Below are 20,058 nucleotides of genomic sequence, written 5' to 3' on the forward strand. Positions count from 1 at the left end.
AGCAACAATAGTTGTTCGAGGCTTCGGAGTCAAATCTGTAACTCGCCCAGGATATTTTGGAAGTTTTAGAAGGAAGCAGCCACTGATAGCAGTCGAGGAAAAAAAAACGATCCTGCAATGAGCGAACGTATGCAGGCCAGCTATTTAGGGAGCATCGTAATCTCAACCCCGAGAAAGGAGAAATAAAATTTACCTTTTTCTCGGGGTTTAAATCATTAATCTCTAAGCGCATTCAGAGCGAAATTTTACGTTCCACCACTCACGTTCATTTGATCAAATAAGTCCTGTGTTTGACAGCCATCATTTCAGAGTAGATTAGAAAGCTTGCCAGAAAACGAGAGACACCGAGGAGGCGGTTCGAAACTTGCAGCGCCGTCAAAAAAAGCTGGCGTGCGGTCTTTCGTGACTGACAATTAAAAAAAAAAAGTTATATTGCATATTTTGTTTGTTTATTACTTTTATCCAACTTTGAGTAATGACCAGGAACGGTCCGGTCCGCCTCTTGAAATGAATTTTACACAATAGGACCTGCCGGAAGTGTACGGTGAATTCCATCACAAAAACGTCGGCTGCGCCTTGGTATTGTTTACTGGGTACTTTTCTCTGCATATGAAATGCTGGGTGAATTCCGTGTCGCGTTGGTCCTTCGAAAGGAGCGCATAAACCGGGGTCTTAAAGTACCGCGCGCTGCGATTTACTGCGGGAGTGCCCGTAGGTAATAAATGTATTACTTAAAGCGTCGAAAAAAAGAAAATGACGCGCAAGTAAAACATAAAATATAAAATGCTCTTTTCATTTTTTTTTTAACGTTATGGGTTTTTTTGCAAGTAGCAAAGGGCCGGTTGACTCAAGAACCGACGGACGGCTGCAGCGGTCTCCTCGTCAGAATTTCACAAAAAAAAAAGACAAAAAAAAATAGCAGACAGTACTTTTGAAGTAAAAAAACGTCACGAACTTTTTTAGCGCAGTTTGGCAGTGCATGATTTGGTCAGTTTTCTTAAAGGAGCCATGAAACTACTTTTCTACTTCCACTAATTAGTACTTAGAGCCACTCTGTAACGTTAATAACTGAATAAACTTGCCTCAGTTTTTCTTTCTGGGCAGTGGCAGTCGCCAAACAAATTCGACAGCTATCAGCATCGTTTATCCGTTCAATTCGGAGCCAGAACAAGCGTCCACGTGGCCTGGTGCCTATTCTATACGCCGACAATGTTAATCGTAGCCACGCGCTGGGGTAGGCGAAGTAGAAAACGCGTGCTGAGCTCGAGGTACTGTTAGAATTCGGTTAAGCTCATCACCACAGTGGTTGGACACGAGCCACTATACTTCGTTTCACCTTATGTTGACCGCAGCGAAGGCTAGAAGCGCGAGCTCATAGCGTTGGGAGCTGTTCTTAGCGCACGAGAGCTTGCACCGCCGTGATGCGCCCTGGAGCAAGGAGCTCGTGCTTGTAGCCTTTCCTGCGGTACATGATAAGGTGAAACAGAGTATACCCGAGGCATTGCTTATACCGAGCCAAAGTCGAGTGTTCAAGCAGTTCTCGTGTCCAACCCACGAGCCGCGCTCGACTGTCGTCAGGCCGATGGTTTCGATCCCACAATTACGTCATCGAGCTTTGCGAAGGCAAGACTGAAAGGAATAGTCCCCTTTTATCCTCGGAATTTCTCTGCGACCGAGAAGCTTCGGAATCAGCGGCGGTCCGTGCGAGTGCATACTTGGGCCAGACTAGGACCGGTACGTCTAGTTTACCGCTCCGCCATAGTCCGCAAGGGCCAATTTCGGCCGAAAAAAAAAAGTATTGGCTTCGCACCCGGTGCATAGTCCGCCCGCCGTGCATAGTCCGACCCTGTGCTTAGTCGACACGAAAATCTTATCATAAACGACACACCTTGACAAATGTCTACTTTCTTAGCTTACAAAGAAGCTTGCATTAAACATACATCATGGTTCACATACTCTTCAACTTACGAAATCCGTCACGTTACGTCATAATGAGCCACCTTAAAAAACAAAACTCCTGTATAGTTCACACGTGTAGATAGTCTCCACAGCCTAAAATTTCAAATGTTAAACATGTGTAGTCCGCAGACTACAGCCCGGCAAATACGGTAGTTGCTTCTAAAAGGGTATGTGCTTGGACTAGATGGTGATTCCTTGAAGAGGATGAAAGCGTTCTGTTGGTGACGTGCTCGCCCAAAAGCGCTGTGGTCGGCGTTCGTGATTGGCCAAGCGTTCACCATGACGTCTTTATTTTTATTAGTTTTGTTTTCATCCACGGAAATAAGAAACATGTCACATTTGCGAACTTTGAGGGTGTTGGTTTACGAATGCCATTACTCAAAGCTTCCTTCGTGTTTTTTGTACACGTCATCTAAATTGAACTTCGCAGCTGATAATAAATAGCAAGGATTAACACTGGTGACGTCATGGCGAGGGAGATCCTGTTGATGACGTCACGGACGGGAGTGATAAGATGGCACCATGGAAACATCTCGGAACTAATAAACGACGAACAAGTAGAAGAATGACGTACGAAGCAAACCACTTTTGAACTGAAGTTTACAAATTAAAAAGAAAGGAATAACACTGTGATACCACGACGAGTTTGGTTTTTATGGTCACGTTTGGTACGCCTGTAAACGAGCAGGCAGTTTAATACTTTAGACCCATGTTACGGATAAAAAAAAAACAGAACGCGGGATGGCCAAAAAAAACATGCTTTTCGTGCAAGGCTCGTCAAATTATGAGGCGCTGGAGGAATGCAGCATTCTGCGTTAAGTCCTTATTTTGAACTCTTTTTGTATTCGCCTTCCGCCCATTGAAAGGCAAGCGAAGGGCCTTAGAACGCACCTGGTGTCGCTGCGCCGCAGCGTTCTTTCGCAACATAAAGTTCGTCTGCTTTCCTCGCCGTGACCATGGCAACGAACGCCGAATGAATAGAAGCACGCACGATACCGCCGCGTGAAGCCAGCAACAGCTGACGCCATTTTACGAACGCCGTCTGCTAGCCAAAGCCGAACGCGGTTTGTCAGATCAACCGCCTCCGCCGGTGCGCATGCTTTTAAATGGGCGGAAGGCGAACAAAAGGAGTTCGAAATAAGGACTTAACGCAGAATGCTGCATTTCTCCAGCGCCTCATAACTTGACGAGCTTTGTACGAAAAGCATGTCCTTTTGGCCATCCCGCGTCCTGTTTTTTTATCTGTAACATGGGTCTAAAGTATCAAATTGCCAGTGTCACAGATATGAGTGCGCTACTTTCTGTCTATAAAATGTACATTCATTTCTTTCATTGAAATTGATAAAGAAAAACTTGGAGATGATATCTAATAAATTGTTACTGCACGTCCCATCTTTTTTTACAGCGGAGCTGTTAACGGCTAGGTTTCCGAGGATCGTGTCCGTTACAAAACACTTGTCGACAAAAATGCCTCTGGACAGCTACCGCCATCTATAAGCGGCGGCGGCAAGCACACAACCAATATGGTTGCCGCCGTCGCTGGCAGATGGCGCCAACTTTTCCAGCTATCATAAAAAATGGATAGTTGGGCGGCGCGTTGGTGGTCATTCATCGTAGGAAACAGCGCGAAAAACAGACGATGACGAAGAAGCACACTTAACGAGCGCAGCGCTCGTCACGTGTATTTATTCGTCCTCGTCTGTTTGGCACGCTGTTTCCTACGCTCTTATCAGTTTCGCTTTTGACTTAGAATGGGTCAGCCGCGTGCCCTTTCGGGGAAAGAAGACTGACTGCGGAAGGAGCGGCGACGTACGCAGCAGCGCGAATGGGTCCGTAACCGCCGCAAAGCCGCTGTCGCCTCGACTTCCACTGCGTCGAGCGCTTCAGATTCCCTTGCCAAAGAAGAGCACATCGCTCGCCTGGAAAGCCGCCGCCGAGAACAAAACTAGCGATGTAAAGGGCGCCGGTGGGCCAACGCCACGGACGATGATCGTGCCACGGAGGCCAAGCGCAAGCGCGAGGCCCGGCGACGACTGCACTCCACGCCGACTGAACAGTTCCCGGGCGCGACGGCGATGTTCCGGAGGGAGTTCGTCACGTGCGCCGTGTGCGGCCGACTCTGGGTCGCCGGAGACATATCCACGATCGGCGGCGTGTCGGACGAGAAGAAACGGGAAACGGGCGCGTGCGCGTTGCGGCAGTGTATCGAGTACAGCTCCGCTGGTCTTCTTTCTTCACGAGAGTAGAAAAGCTGAACGTTTTTTTTTCGTTTTTGTTTTTGTTTTGTTTTTTCCAACACAACCATTTAGTGTCAAATGTACGCATACTTTATCCCCCAAATGTGTGGATTTTTCTTGACCCAAATTGACCGCACTTTCCTTTCTTAATTTGCTGGCATTTTTCTTCTGATCGTCCTCTGGTATTCCTTCAATGTTTTCTCGCTCTCGTCTTTTTTTTTTTCAATTGAGCGTTCATCTGAAGAAGTGAAGAATATAATTTCGTATTCTGGCATTACCTTGATCCAGAGCCGTATATGTAGAGAGTTTGGCCATTCGTTGGGAAGTAAAGGAGACAAATGAGGAGGCGCCATTGGCCGAAAGCGGGCTGGGCGTGTTACAGGGCGTCTTCAAAAATTCGAATGTGACCAACCGGAAGCCGGAAATAATACCCTGGCGGTGGTCGCGAGAAACAAACCTGATAACTGCATTGGAGTAACTCTTGATGGCTGAAAATATGGTACACGTGATGTTTCAATCACGCTCATCCGAAATGATGGTGGAAGAGCGCGACTAGCGGAACAATCGACATAATCCGTACTCCAAGCGCCGAGGGCCGGAAATCTGCCGTCCGAGCGGTCACACTCTGTTCGCGCAAAACAGAGTTGAGCGGCGCATTCGTTTCTTACATCTTTCGGCATGATCATGATCAAAACAACACGTGCACCCTATTTTCAACCACGTAGAGTTACTACATTTCACTCTTACCGGCTTATTAAAACCATATACGAACATAGACCTTTGATCAGAACTGTTTCTTGCTACCACCGCTAGGGGATTCTCTTCGGCTTCTGGTTCGTCAAGAGAGCATGCCAAGCCCTCTTTCCAAGTCAGCCGCACGCCCTGGCTCTGCCCGCGCCTCCCATTGACCTAACTCTCCACATATACGCGGCTCTGGCTTGATCCTGCTGACAATGACCAGAGGAAGAAGAATGCGTTGAGCAACCATAAGCAAAAATGTGTGCGTTGCGCTATACTTCGTCTCACCCTACGAAGGACTAATGGCAAAAGCTACGAACAACCAGATCCAATCACGAGCCACTTAGGAATTGCCTGGTATTTTGTTTCGATAAAGTTACTGAGTGACTCATCAATTTTACATTGCAAAGAAAGCCACGACATACTGGCTCTTTGCACTGTCGAAGCTATAGAAATGATGCAGCGCAGTTTGATAAGGATCTTTATTCGTCCATCCTTAATCAATGTTAAGTATGTCATAGTTTAGCTTGTAGCGTGATTGGACCTGGCGGCCCGTAGCTTCGGCCCTTAGTCTATCGTAGGATGAGACGATGTATAGCCCCGCACACATTACTCCCAACACAAATACAACATGCGCAACCCACACCGATAATGGCACTGTCACTGACAGAGTGAGAACAACAGGGAGTGTCTTTCGAACGCCCGGCCTCCTGCACGCCCTTTACACCTTCCGCCGTGCTCCGGTTGCGCGCGTGCGCTCGACGTGTACCAGATGCGAAATCATTGTGGAAGGCGAGAAGCTCGTGCTGGAGGCGGAACAGCTTAGTCTTTTCCGTGCCATTTTCACATTGTCAGGGACTGTAGGGGTTACTCACTGGACGCCATATTTGAGTGCACTGTTCAGCGCGCATGCTCAAAACAAACTCTCAGTTATAGGCTGCTAAAAACGACCATCTTCATGGTGTGGAATGCACCTAGCAAAAAGAACTGTGCGCGCTCGCCGTCAGTCGGCGCTCAGAAGCAATAGACTCTAGAGTGCCTTCATACACACGCGCGCTTTTGCTTGAGTGGTGACATCTCAGCCATTTTTCCGCCCAATCGTTTTTTTATGCATTTTGAAGTGCGCGCAATCCGGTGTCACGAAGCTCGAGCGCGTAGCTTTGACTAATGCATAGACGCCATTTTACCGCCCGAGTCACGCACCGAGTGCGCATGGGCGTCACGCGCTGGCACATTCAGGGCAACAATGGATGTCTTCACCCTGAGACAGACAGACATGTAGGCACCCTAATAGACTCTAAAGCCCCTCGATGTGTTTGCGCTTGTCTTGCAAGTAGCGTCAAATGCGCGAGTGCACGAGGCCCATGTCTCGAGCGGCCCTTGGAAGCAAATGGCGGCGCAGCACTGAAATGAGCGGGCCTTGGAAGCGAATGGCGGCGGAGCATCCGCTCATGGCACGTGTCTCGAGCGCTTCCACAACAATGGTCGGCGGTACTTGTAAAAAACGCTTTTATCAAGGGGCTTTAATAGACTCAGATATATGGCCGCCAGTTCGTCTGCTTCTTTTGAAGAGGTTGTGGTGACGTCAGAATGCCTAGCTTCGCTCTGATTGAAGGATAGTGGGTAGACCTCAACGCTGCATGCTTTGAGGTCTACCTACCATCCTTCAGTCCGAGCCAATCAGAGCTAAGCGTTCTGACGTCACCACAACCCCTGCCAAAGAAGCAGACGAACTAGTCATCCGCATAGCGTAAGATTATTTTTGTAACGCCGATTATAATGGTGTTTTATGAATACCGCCGTGTCTACCATCTTGTGCGCAGTGGTGCTGCTTCTGGACGACCTGAGCAAGCAGCGTCGGCAGTTCCAGGGCCGCATGCGGCTCCGTCGCTCGGACATGCGCCACATGCAGCGGGCCCGGAACCGCACCCTCCGCCTCACCATCATCATCGTGCTGGCCTTCTTCTGGTGCTGGACTCCCTACGTCACCATGGTGCTCTGGTACCAGTTCGATCCGGACGGCGCCGAGCACGTCAACGGCTACCTCCAGTCGTCGCTCTTCATGTTCGCCGTCTCCAACTCGTGCGTCAATCCGCTAGTGTACGGCAGCTACACCCTCACCCGGAGACGCTTCTGCGTCAGGTGTCCTTTCTTCGGGGCACGGGACGCCAAGACAGCGCCGATGATCGTGCCCGAGGTCAAGCCCGTGGTGCTGCCCAAGGACAAGACGACGGTCGGGGACAATTCGCTCTTTTCGTCGGACAGCTCCGTGTATCCGTACGAGCTGACGATTCGCTTCAAGGGACAACTGTTTAGTAAGTGTTCCAAGGCGAGACACCTGCCGGACTGTTCGTGCGAAAGCTGTGCCTTATCGGGTGAGTTCCTCCGCACGCTCGAGGTCATGCCCGTGAGAATTTGCAGTAATTGTCATTTCACTCCTTAGCATAATCATCATACAAATCTTTTTGTGTGTTTTATAGTCTTTACAAGTTTGTTTAACAAAGTCGTGAAATAATATTTAATACGGGTTGTGCAGGCCATTTATATGGCCCTATGGCCATTGGAAAATTATTAGGCGGCTAATCGCCATGATAAGCGGATAATTCATTAAAATATATTAATTAACATTTTAATTTGAAAAATAAACATTTCATTTTCATGAGAAATTTGCTAAAAATTAAAAAACCCACTAAATCAGTACATTAAAAACAAATACTTGGAGCGCGGGGAAAGCCCAGTGTTGCGCTAAACTTATCACTTCTGCAACCGGCCCATGGCTGTTAAAAAGTTAAGTAACAAATTTTGGTTAATGATCCGACTCATGGTGACAATTAGAACCCCTATAATATGTCCCCTTAACCATATAACTCACCTTCACTGACCGAACTGGTGTAGCTTCGACGACTTTTCTAAGAATTAAGTCTGTAAAACCTAAGGAACATACACCCTGTAAACCAGTAATCTTAAGTAAACAGTCTATCGTTCCCCTTCAATGCGCTTAAATTCACCAGAGTAATAAAAATAGATGGTGCATTCGTACTGAGTGTCACAGTGACGCCATTATCACTGAATTAAATAAAATACAGGGTTGCAGTTCTTATTTTTGCAACAAGCTCTGCACCCTTTTATGCGCACACACTTAATCTCACGAGAATCTAATTTCAGCGCATGCGCGGTCACCACATCTAATGTGGGCAACCGCGGGGTTGTTTGTAGAAGGAGTGTCAGTAAAAAGAATGTCAGCAACAGAGTAGGAGTAATGTTTTTGCTCGATTTAGCATGTGCCCGTTCCTAATACCATTCTGGAAGCTAGAGCATCCCGCCCAAAGAGATAACGCTTTTTTTTTATTATATATTTTTCTCGTTCGACGTTGCAAGTTGACTTTTAGCGTTTGTCGATGGCCAGCATTGGCCAGCATTTTTAAATTTTCTCCAGGCATGCACAGTTCTCTTTGGTAAGCAGTGTTGCAGTCACGTAGGATCGTTGTCTTTTATGTTTATGTACATGCTTATTTGTTGATGCACACCAGCAGCAACATGCCTTCTCAGTGGTGCATCGCACCGCAGACAAAATGAATACACACACATCAAACACACTAAGATTATGTACACACAAATTCCGAACAAAATAAAAACAAAAAAAAACAAAGAACAATATCACTTTTATCATACATACTGTATTTTTTTATATTTATATATGTATATGCATATACATAAATAAATTACCACAGGGCGTCGGCTCATTGTGCGTGGGGGACAAAGGCAAGGACAGTGGGGCGAACGGAATAATAAACACATTGAATACCAAAACATTATTGGATAAAACAAAACACACAAAAATACTACACAATGGCTCAAACAAATGTCATATAATAAGGCGTATAATAACACGGAAATTTTATATTAGGGGGCAAGATAAGAAAGTGCACTAAAATTATATAGTCGATACCGCACAGTGGGGCAGTCGAGTGCGACGGGGCTTGCGAGGTGGAGCTGAAGATCCTTGGACTTACCTCGTGGTGGTGCCGTGCTCTAGGTGCAAGAGGAGGGGTTTGGGGGACGTCGCAATGGCGGGGGAAGTCGGGCAGGGGAAGAGCTCGCAGGGCTGGCGCACGGAAATTAGCCACTCTGTGGCCAGACTGGGTTCTCCTCGCGGTCGCGGTGCCCGTGGGGCGACGTCCAGCGTCGAAGGCTCTGGCGACGGCTGGCTACCAGTTTTCCACATGTACTGGCTTGCCGTTGAACACAATGTGGCACGCAGAGATCGTCGAAACAAAACATAGCCAAAAACCAAAAGATGCTAAGCCTTTCTACTCTGGCAAAGAAGGAAGACCAGCGGAGCTGTACAATCGAAAGTAATGGCCGGCCGCAAGTCGGCAAGCCAGACTGGAAAGGCTGCCGCCATCTATGAGCGACGGCGGCAACCAGAGACGTGGCTTGCCGCCGTCGCTCATAGATGGCGGTAGGTGTCCAGAGTTCGGTGTCTTCATTTCTTTGCGGGGGACACGATCCTGGGAAAACTAGCCCTTAACAACTCCGCTGTAAAAATGAAAGACGTTTACAAATCTCTTTAATGCGAAATTAAGGCTGAGCTCTTAAGAAGGAAGACGGGAGGGTATATGCTCCTCGTCCTCTTCCGTACCCTCTCTTCCTCCTTCCGTCCTCCTCCTTCTCTCCCCTTCTCTGTACCCTCCCCTCCTTTCACAGTTTCCCCACTAATTATATTGTCACAAATGAGAGGCAAAGAGGCCGAATGCAGTTCAAACATAAACGTTTAATACGGCGAAAGTGTTCCGAAAAATCTAATCAGAGGTATTGGCGTTTCTAGCGTCGAAGGCGGCGCGACCGCTGGATCGAGAGCTGGCGAGAGACTGCCCAGTCTCTGCAGCCACGGCAGGCTCTTTTATAGCGAGGGTAGCGTACATCTCGTATACCACCAGGAAAAATATTAAAATATCAATATGCACAAGCAGAAAATAAATGGAACTTGCGAGTTCTTTCTGAATCCTTCCAGGAACTAACAAAGCAGCTAGCCGCCGCCCCACTGCCGCCGCTTGATTCCGAGAAAGCGGCAATATGTACTGTACATACTGTATATCGATGTACATTTGATTCAATTCCGAGCGAGAGCTTGCTTTGTAGACCCGGGTACCTCTATACGTGTCTGTGTGTGTGTTTTTTATCTATTTTTTTTTCCAGTTCTTTAAAAGAGGTTCCTCTGTGTTTCCTGTTATTTTCTTCTTACTACTTTTCCTTTGCCCTTCTGAAATTGTAATGTAGCATGTTGACAGACATCGAATGCTGATTTGGAAGGATGCAGGCGCGGTACAATCTTATATATGTCGAATCGGTAAAGCGCATGGAGATGATGAAAATCCAGATATCATTTTATGCAAAAAGGAAAAAGGAGAGTCGAAATGAATGGAAATCAAATCCGTCTCCGCGGACACCGATTGATCCTCAAAGACACCGTTAAAAAAGTTAGAGATTCAGGTTTGCGCCAAACCCTCGGGGTTTCCGCGAATCCCAGCTGATTAAAAAATGTATTCTCAGAACGAAAATGCCCATGCTCTAGACCTTCTAGCGGAGCAAACATTGCCTTAAAAAAGGTAACAGTCAAGAGAAAACAAAATTGAGTTCCCGGCATTCTATCCGGATCGTTTTGTGCCGCCCAGAGGTAAACAGGAAAAGTTCAGTTCTCAAAGCCGTCCGCTACTCCCTGAGGCATTTGACTCCAAGAACGTTTCTTTTGCGTCACTGTTTTGCTCCCTCCAGGTATGTCTTCCTTTCATTTTGAAGTGTTTTAATTTATTTACTCTTCCTCCTTCGAAGCGGAAAGAAAGGGTCTGACGAGTGGATCCGGTGCGCGTGGTATACGGAATCACTTGCGCAGTCAGACCAGCCGACTGCTCGCCATCTTCGCGCTGAAACCTTACTGCTCCTTTTGTGAATGCGCGATAATAGCGACTAGTGTGGTTTGACGATGGCCACCGATGGAGGCAGGGCACAGCCTCCTCTATAGACCTTTCCAGCGGCAGTCTCGAACGAAGCGAGCGGGCAAAAAATGCTGAGTCACTGAGCTGTGGACGCATGCGCAGCGTCCGATATACTCCAGAGCAGATCAACAGCGCATGCTTGGAAGGCGTTCCACAGCCCAGCAGACAAAGATGGCAGCGCGCAGGAGGCGATTTCTGCAAAGGTCTATACTCACAAAGCCTGGCAGTTCGACAACGGAGTCATAGAACGCCCGGTCGCAGATTTGGAGCGCGAGGATCTGGTATAGCGCAGAGCATTTCTCGGGGAACCTGGACGTCAGCGCACAGCTTTTGCAGCGGCGAGGACCCGAAACATGGTTTTTAAACCCGACGAGAAAAGAAGCGGTAGCTCGAGGAACGCGAGGAGCACGAGCGGACATTCCATCGCACGGGACAAGTGTGTTTCGGTGTCTCGCCGCAGCGGGGCGCTCGTCACCTAGGCTTTCCTCTCATCCGTTGTCTGCCGCTCTACCTTTTCAATTTCGGCGGCCGCTTCTCGTGGCAATCTGCCAGGCTTTGTCAATATAGAGAAGGCTATGAGCAGGGTCACCGCTGGCTGCGTGTGTGCTTCGTTCAACGCTAAGCTGACAGGGCGACGGAAGTGCTCGTTTGATCTGTCAACTGTCGGTCTTGTATCAGGTGATCCCTTTCCCCGCTAATACTCCCAAACACCCCCACTTATTTCGCTTTACACCAATCCGAGCGCAGCCGACCCTACAAGCCGAATCAAGCAGCCCCAAAAATACATGCTGCTTTTGTATTAGAGTTTACAGATTTATTTTAAGAGAGTAAAGAATACTACAGGAATGAGGCCTGCCCAGGCTATTTACGGCCAGGGGGACATGTTATAACGTGCAAATCATCATTGTATGTCGAATATTTAACTAAACTTGTTCATTAACTTTTCAGTGAGAGAACATAGACTAGCGGTTTCAATGTGAAACTTGCTGAGCGCCATCGAAAACCTATAAATGAGTTAATATTTAGAAAGATTTGGGGGGAAGCGCGATGGCGCGCTAAAACAATCTCAAGTGCAACGGGCGCAATGTTGACGGCGCGAAAACATGAGGGCAATACCACGCGAGTGCGTTTTCGCACACGTAGTTTTTGAGACTTGTCTCCGCCAGGGTGCCTTCATATTGTTTTTAGGGAAATGCCACAATTTGTATTGCCTTGACTTCCTGCTGTTTAGAGAAGAGTAAAAAGCTACTAATGGTGTGACTTCACTGCAGCATGCTCACATCGAGCGAAAGTTTTGTGCTGCAGGGTGTAGGGATTCTTCCTTCCCGGCCCCTGCCGGTTTTGGTATGGATGGGAAATGTGCAGGCGTTAAATCGTGTAGCCGCTACAGTCTGTTGTAGGTTGAGTAGCAGCACCACCCCTCCCCCCCCCCCTCCCCCCCCCCTCCCCCCCCCCCCCCTTCCTGCAAAGCTCACCATGACTGCTTCCTTTCCACTCACCACATCTCCAGCGTTCGCTCTGCCAAAGTTAAAAGAAAAGGGAAAGGCATTGTGGGAGGACCTTGTCACGCAATTCTTAACCTGCAACTCACTATAGTTACGTGATATGGAGGGTAGTTACCTCAACCTAGAAGTCGTACCGCATCCAATAAATGATCGATTTACGGTGTAAACTTGAACTTATATCGACAAATCACCAAAGCCAAATTGACCTCTTGCTGTACATTTATTCGCAACGAACAAAATGTGTTGTTGTTGTTTTTTTAGCCGAGCAGTGTTGCTAGACGAGGTAAACGATTTACGTGAACAGAGACTTCTGTGCGCGCTAGAAATTGTTGAGGGGAGCTTCGAAAATTACATTTAATTTAATCTATTTGAAAGCTACTGAGTAAAAACGTGTTACGAAACGTTTGCTGCACCTCGAAATGTACTTAGAATCACTGACAGTTTATGAACCGCAAGGTATGGCTCATTATGTTCACTTTTCTTGCTTCGTGATGGGCTCTTCGGCTTTCTCAATAGCAAATGAGGCAATCTAATTGGTTGTAGAGCGATAATAAGATTCCCTGAAATCTCCGTGCCCTCCGTTTCTTAAGTTGTTTGTGACTATAGTTACTAAAACTGTAACTAACTAAAAGTAGTAGCTTAAATAACTCTACTCTTATTTTCTTTCCCCACTGCGATTTCCACGGTAATTTTAAAGTTTTTTAATAGTATTTTTTTATATTTTCTTTGGCGATAACTTTTACTCTTCCAATAATACTGCCGCGATCTATAGTCCGTTGCAACTGAAGAAGGTAGGGCGAGGGTAAGACAGGCCGGGGAGGAGGAAGCAGACGGAACGCTAAAGAGGGAAGGAGGTTTCCGCCTCTCTTGTCCAGCGTTCTGTCTGCTTCCTCCTCCCCGACCCGTCTTACCCTCGCCCTACCTCCTTGAGCTACAACGGACTATAGTCAGCCCAACTGCCGGTTAATATTGTATTTTATTGACTTTGTTGGCGCAGGTCGCTACGGAAAGGGCTCCAAGTTCGGATCTTCGAGCCTCCACGACCCTAAGCAGACGTCTTCTCCAACCAATCACAGCATGTGATGCCCTTCTCGAACACTAATGGAAAGACGCACGTGGTTAATCGAGACTCGTCGTTGGGCTAGTTGGTGCAGGATGCTTAGGAGACTTGTAAGTGCGAGCAAAGATGGACACGAGACGTCGTGGCTTCGGAAGAACCTTCAAGTGTTGCCTTTGGTCGTCGGAGTCATCATCGTCCAGAGTTTCGCTCGCGAGCAGTGTCGACCGCATTTGTCCGTGCATGCAACCTAGGAACTTGTTGAAATGTTGGGTACAGCCGAGTACAAAAGACAAAAGAAAGAAGAAATGCTGGCTCAATGTAATGAAGTGAAAACCAAATATGTGTGAAATTAAATCAGGTTTACATGTTCAAATCTACAGACTTATAACAGCAGCAGTACAATGCAATTTCTTGAAGGAATGCTCCTATTTTCATTCAAAACTTTATTTTCAAAGTGTAAATCTATGAAAACAAAATTTCGAGGACACCTAAGCACTTCTTACAAGTTGTGAATGCGAAAGCATGAATGTCGTTCTTCGCGCCGCCGCCACTTCTGATCCTCTCGGTGGGGGCCACGGCGCCATGGAGTGTGGGGTGGCGTTCCTTGGAACTATGCCGCGCGCCAGCCATTTGGAGTCCATCTATCAATTCGCTGCTACAGACTACAGGCTTCGCTCCATCGAACAGTGGAATTCAGGTGCCGTTTGGCGCGGCTTCAAAAGTTGATAACGCCGGTTCACTCCATGAGACAGTTAATGTTTTCGCATTAAAACAAGTAAATACTCTGTAAAACCGCTGTCACATGGCCAGACATCATACAAAAGACATCTCTGCAGACGTGAAGAAAGAGTTAGCTTCAAGCACTCTTGAAGTATGCCTGCTTCGTACATATATTCGAACATGCCTATGGACAGTCTTTGTATGACCAATGTGTCAGGACCGTCAGACAAGAAATGCCTCAAACAGTGTCTGCTGCAGGCTTTCTTTGGTATGTTTATTAGCAGTGTGATTGTGGCCTTAAAGGGATCGTGAAAGGTTTTCCCAAAATCTGAGCTTTATGTCCATTTTGAAATCTTGTCTTTTATTACAAACCCCACGTTCAATCTTTTCATCATACGTCATCAGCGTGATGTCACCGCCGGAGCGCCGTGTGCAAAAGGTGCGCTTCGGACTTGATCTGTGCTCGTTGTGTGCTTCGGTCGGTAGACTGTGAGGCGACCGCGTCTACATCTACGGCCTGGACATCGGCACCAGCGTCTGCATCTACGGGGGCTTCGGAAAGCAAACGTGGCCGCCCACGCTAATACGCCACAGCCTCTTTAAGTGTCCGCCTCTAGACGTCGTTTTCGACGTCGTCCTAGACGACTTTTAGACGTCGTTCTCGACGTCGGCCTAGATCACTTCTTTGAGGTCCTCCTGAAGGTAGTCCTAGAAGTCGTCCTAAACGTCGTCCTCGACAACATCCCGGACGTCATCCTTGACAGACTTTCGCCTTCCTACGTGTAAGCAGTCTTAAAGGGATACTGAACCATGGAACTTAGTGTCCATAATAAGTGGCGCACGTTCTTTTCACGAGCCAGCAGCCGCCGGTGTGCGCGAGCACACGTAACAAAAATTGCGTCAAAGACCTCCATTCGCGGTTAAGATGGCAGTGAAATATGTATGGGCTTCGGGCCAAAAGAGAATAAACACATTTTTTTCATCTACACAGTGGTGTCTGGTGTAAAAGGGAAGCGATTAATTGGTCTAACAAGCACGTGGCTTTCACTCGTAGAGATGAAAAGCCTGTCTTTATTCTCCTTTGGCCCGAAGCCCATGCACTTCACTGTCCTTTGAAGCGTGAATGGAGGTCTTTGATGTCATTTTCGTTGCGTGTGCCTGCACACACCAGCGGCTGCTGGCTCGTGTAAAGAACGTGTGCCACTTATTATGGACACTAAATTCTTTGTTTCAGTATCTCTTTAAGTGTATTCACGTGCATTTTGTTTTAAATTCTTTTCTTTGGGCACTCAACAAATACGTAATGTGATATATTTCATTTTTTTTTTTTTATTTTAATGATTCAAGTTTGCCCTTTAGCGCGAAGGATACGCCGCCATTCTCAGTTCCTTTTTTTTAATTCATCTGTACAACACCATCTCATCCTGGTTGGACGTGGCTCTGAGGGCCTTAAAGTTATAGGCTATTTGCCTTTCTTCGTCGTCGCGGCTCTCCTGAGCCGAAATAAATATTTATCTATCTCTCAAGTATATCTGCCAATAATTAAAGGGGCGGTGGAACGATATTTGTTTTGAGCGTTTTCTTTTTTGCATGAGCTGACTGGCACTAGTGGGACCCAAGTACACTCGCACGGAACGCCACTGACCAAGAAACCTCTTTGTTGCGGTGTAATTTCAAGGAGAAAGCGAGCGTTTTCTTTCAATCTCCCCTTCGCAATTTTCGATGACGTACCCTGGTGGTTGCAGCGTCCTTCAGGGACGATATTTGAATACGGCTTATAGACTGGACCTGAGCATTGCGTGAGCACTCGATTTGGGCTCGTGATAATTGATAGCTCGAGAAGCATTCGGGGAGTGGCCCGTGTCCAATCACTGCGATGACGACAATAGAGAGTTTTAGTAGATCGTTCCCATGACTCCGATAACGATACCCGATACTCCGCCACCGCCTCCCTTGTGCATGCATAGTATCGTTATCGGTGCTATCGGAGGTATCGGAACGATCTACTAAAACTCTCTAATAGCCGAGGCATAAAATGTCTGGAACTCAGCGCGTGTCCTGTGGCTTGCCAACCCCAGCGCGTGGCTATGATCAACATTGGCGGCATATAATTCGCTCCAGATGTGGCCGCTTGTTCTGGCTGCGAGTTGAGGAGGTGAACGGTGCTCGTTTTTCTTTAATTTTTGCTGCGACTGATACTGCGCGTGGTGAAAAACGATCGCATGTTCCACAGTTCATTGCCGTCAGGGATTCGTCCTGAGCGGTATTTGCGCAAAGTACAAAAATCGTTGCATCGCCCCTTTAAGAAATGAATGATTCATTGAGCACAGAGGCATGTGTTTATTATCCGCTGAAAACACAGACGATATGTCTCGGTGGAAATCAGCGCGAGGGGGTTATAGCAATCGCAATAGGTGAAGAGTTCATTTCTTACAAAGCTGAACGTCAATAAAATCAGAAGTTGAGCACTTTTTTTCAAGTTTGCTGTCTATGAGGGGATATTCTTTTATATTACAACATTGCGCTACGAGTTGTTTGCGCAGTTTGAGTTGTGATATTATGCAATGCAAGCGTGACGTTTTGCATTGCTCTATGTCAGGACTCGGACAGCGTTTTTTGGTCTAAACATATGTTTCGGCATCGTCATTCGCTGAGCTGCTTCCGTTAGTTGCGGTGATTGGCTCTCCGAGTGTTGTGCGGGAAAGTAGATGCACGGGCTTTTTCTAGAGTGCACGGTAATCCCATTTGCATTAATGAAAAAGAAACTACTAAGGTTACAGGGCTTCAAGTAACGCGCCACAGAAGATATATCTTTTGAAAACGATAAAGTCACGGAAAATCATAAGCAAAGATTACGATAAAAAGAAAAATAGAAAGTTCGAGAGAATAATCATCTAAAATGTCAGAGTGCGCCAGGAATTGTCAAGCATCGAGACTTAGGTAATAAAGTTATTTTTATGTTAAGGCCACTGACGTGCGCGCTGACGCAAGCATCAACTCTGGGCAGAATGTCTTGTGTCTCGCAAAGCTCGCCAGTTTTAATTTCCCCGAAGCATTTTAGGATTTTCATGCGGCTAAACAGAGCAGAGCGCTTGCTACCGTTTATATGCAGCGAATGTTCAACCAACTAGCCCGCCAGATGATCTCGAGGTTGATGCACCCTCTCGAACTACAGACTAGTAAAAGAATCATAAAAAGGAGTAAAGGTGGCATGCCCGACGAGGGTTTATATGCTACATGACACGCCGCCCGGCTCAGCAGCGTCCATCTATCCATATGTCTAATTAATCCCTATGCGCCTGCGCTACGCAGTCCCCGCTTCGATGTGTTGCGGCGCCGATTACGTCAAAAGAACAGGGAGCCTTTCCGAATCACTGTCGCCGAGACCCGTCTAGCAGTCTCAAGGCCATCGCCACTGCGTCGAAAAGCAGACGAGTCATTCTCCGTTTCGCTGGCTGGGGTCACGGAAAAACGGGCAGTCTTTTCGTTTTATACGTTCATTACGGCTGTATAAACTTGTTTGGTGTTCTCACGAAGCAGACTGTCGGCACGTTTCTGTGAGACTTTCATGCCACAACGCCCGAGCTGTAGATTCCGTGGACACGTGCGCTGTTTCTGAATTCTGTTCTTGCGTAAGTTACTGGCACAGTGTACGAGCTATCGGCGTCTGCATCGTCTCTGTGCGCGTCCCAGGATTATTATGTCGCGACTATAAAGTGATATCGACATACCGCAAACGTTTAATGTGTCACGGTGCAGCTCGAGCTACAAGTCGGGAACGAAAGTGTATTTGTTTTCGTTTTCCCGAGACGAACTGTTGCGGAAGGTTTGTATACGTGCAATACCACGAGAGGATTTGGTTCCGTCCAAGCACACAAAGGTGAGTCTCATTTTTGACATTTGTGGGTTTTCCTCAAAATGCAAAACAAAGAGCGGTGCAGACGGTGCAATCGAGGCCGGAGTAGTAGAACGACGACATAATAGGGGCAGCAGTCGCCTCATATCTTATCACACCTGTCAAGTAGCTGTCATCTATACAAAACTAATATATATTTCAAGGTGTGTGAGCGTCATTTCACGGGCGAGGACCTAGTTCAGGAAGCTTCATATGTGGACAATGCTATGGGATGCTTGGTCACTGCCCCTTTGACCCATGAAGACCTTTTCGGAAAACACGAGCAACTGTCTGGCGCCCAATATCATATGTCGATGCGGGAAGTCTGCGAAGGCGAACATTAGTTGCGGCTCCAAAACACACTGCCGTCAATCGCCATGGCTTGTAGAAAAGCTGGCGCTGGAGACGATGAATGGCAGGACGTTCACAAACGAGAAGGCACGCCACCCCCTAGCTGCAACTTGGTAGTAACCGACGAGGCGCTGTCAAAAGTAAGGGACATTATCCCTGTCCTGATCTACTTGGCAGGCTATGCAGTTTACGCCGCTTTGAAAAGAAAGCTGAAGTGCGCAAAATGCAGGGCCGCGTTGACGGTAAGGAAGCCATTCAGAGATTCTATCTCACAGATACGTTACGACCGCGTAAAAGAGCTGGACCGAGGAGGCCTGCTTTATTGTTCAGCGATGTTTATTGTAAACGCCGTCCCATACAACTACGTTGCTGTTGAACAACTGTAAAAAAAAGTCTCAGTTCCTCAAAATGCCGAACCAGCGTCAGCTTGTCACGTACCTAACATTGCAGACTTGGACGTAGTTCAACTACTCTACTCAAACTACTGTAGTTTAACTACTTTTCCGAGTAACTTGGTAACTTTCAATTACAACTCTATTTGGGTAATTAGTAGTTTAATTTAACTACGTTTTTCAGGTAACTTCTACTCAAATTACTAACTACTTTCGAAATTTAACCTTTTTTTTTTTTTTCATCACAAAAGTTTAAGTGCAGAAATAAATAAGACGCTGGCAGATTAAGGGGCCCCCTCACATTCCGTTCCCACACTCGGCAGCCCCAGAAACTGCATCACAGGCGTCCTTGGGCCAAGGTGGCGACGACGAGCAGCCAAAACATAACACCGGCGCGCACGAACGCAGTCAGAGGTGCTTGACAAGCCTTGGTCGGGTGTTGACCTAATCCGGTAATGCACGCAAGCGCCGCGTTTCCAGCTGCAAACGTGAAAGACGGGGACACTCCGAGGGTTGTTGTTTTCATGGTGTGCCTTTAGTGAGTTCTGACTCAAGTGGTAGGTTCCACGGTAGGCGCCACTGGGATGACCTCGCAGCTGGGCGCCTGGTCTCATGGTCGCCTTGTTGTCAGCGCATACTCCCTTGCAAAGCCGGACTCCCCCGCGCACAAACGCAGACACGGATAATCCGTTCATGGGAGCATGTTCCCGCTTCCAGCGGCTACTGTACGAGCGCCGATGCTTGTTCACGTAATCCTTATCGTCCTTCCGGCCTTCCACGCCAGGGAGATTCCCTCTTTGTTGAAAATGTTTTACTTGTCAGGCGCGTCAGGATACCGTAGTGGCCGGCGAGGATTTCAAGTCATCCTTGAGAGATCCTTTTGTTGGACCCAACGTCAACGGCAAAAAACATTTTTTTTTAAGTGGCGTAGCTATAACATTGCAACGAGACGCGCAGTCGTCCGGATGATCTCATCGTCGTGGCGCGAGACTTCATCCCTTGACGGTCAGGTGCACTCGCTCGGCAAAATCTCCGAACGTCATGAGAATAAAGAGGGGCCATTCATAACAATCTCAACTTTCCGAAGAAAAAAAGAAAAAAAAAAAGAGAGTTTGTTATAAAGGACCCTCTAGCCGGGGCAAGCCTCACATGTTTCGTCATGGATACCAAAGATGCCGACACTCGCTTACCCGACCCTGCACAGC

At 47.4% G+C, this 20,058-nt stretch overlaps 1 protein-coding gene across 1 annotated transcript in view; it reads left to right on the plus strand.

Moving 5' to 3' along the window:
• Positions 1 to 13,759, plus strand: part of LOC8031792 (gonadotropin-releasing hormone II receptor) — a 141,450-nt gene extending 127,691 nt beyond the window's left edge. Inside the window, exons 3-4 of the mRNA XM_040218927.2 lie at positions 6,758 to 7,309; positions 13,433 to 13,759. Of these exons, the coding sequence (XP_040074861.2) occupies positions 6,758 to 7,309; positions 13,433 to 13,518 (638 nt within the window). The 3' untranslated portion in view covers positions 13,519 to 13,759. The remainder of the gene's footprint in view (positions 1 to 6,757; positions 7,310 to 13,432) is intronic.
• The last annotated feature ends 6,299 nt before the right edge of the window (positions 13,760 to 20,058 follow it).

This window comes from Ixodes scapularis, unplaced genomic scaffold (assembly GCF_016920785.2).
Source record: "Ixodes scapularis isolate PalLabHiFi unplaced genomic scaffold, ASM1692078v2 PGA_scaffold11__112_contigs__length_91849675, whole genome shotgun sequence".
NCBI lineage: Eukaryota > Metazoa > Arthropoda > Arachnida > Ixodida > Ixodidae > Ixodes > Ixodes scapularis.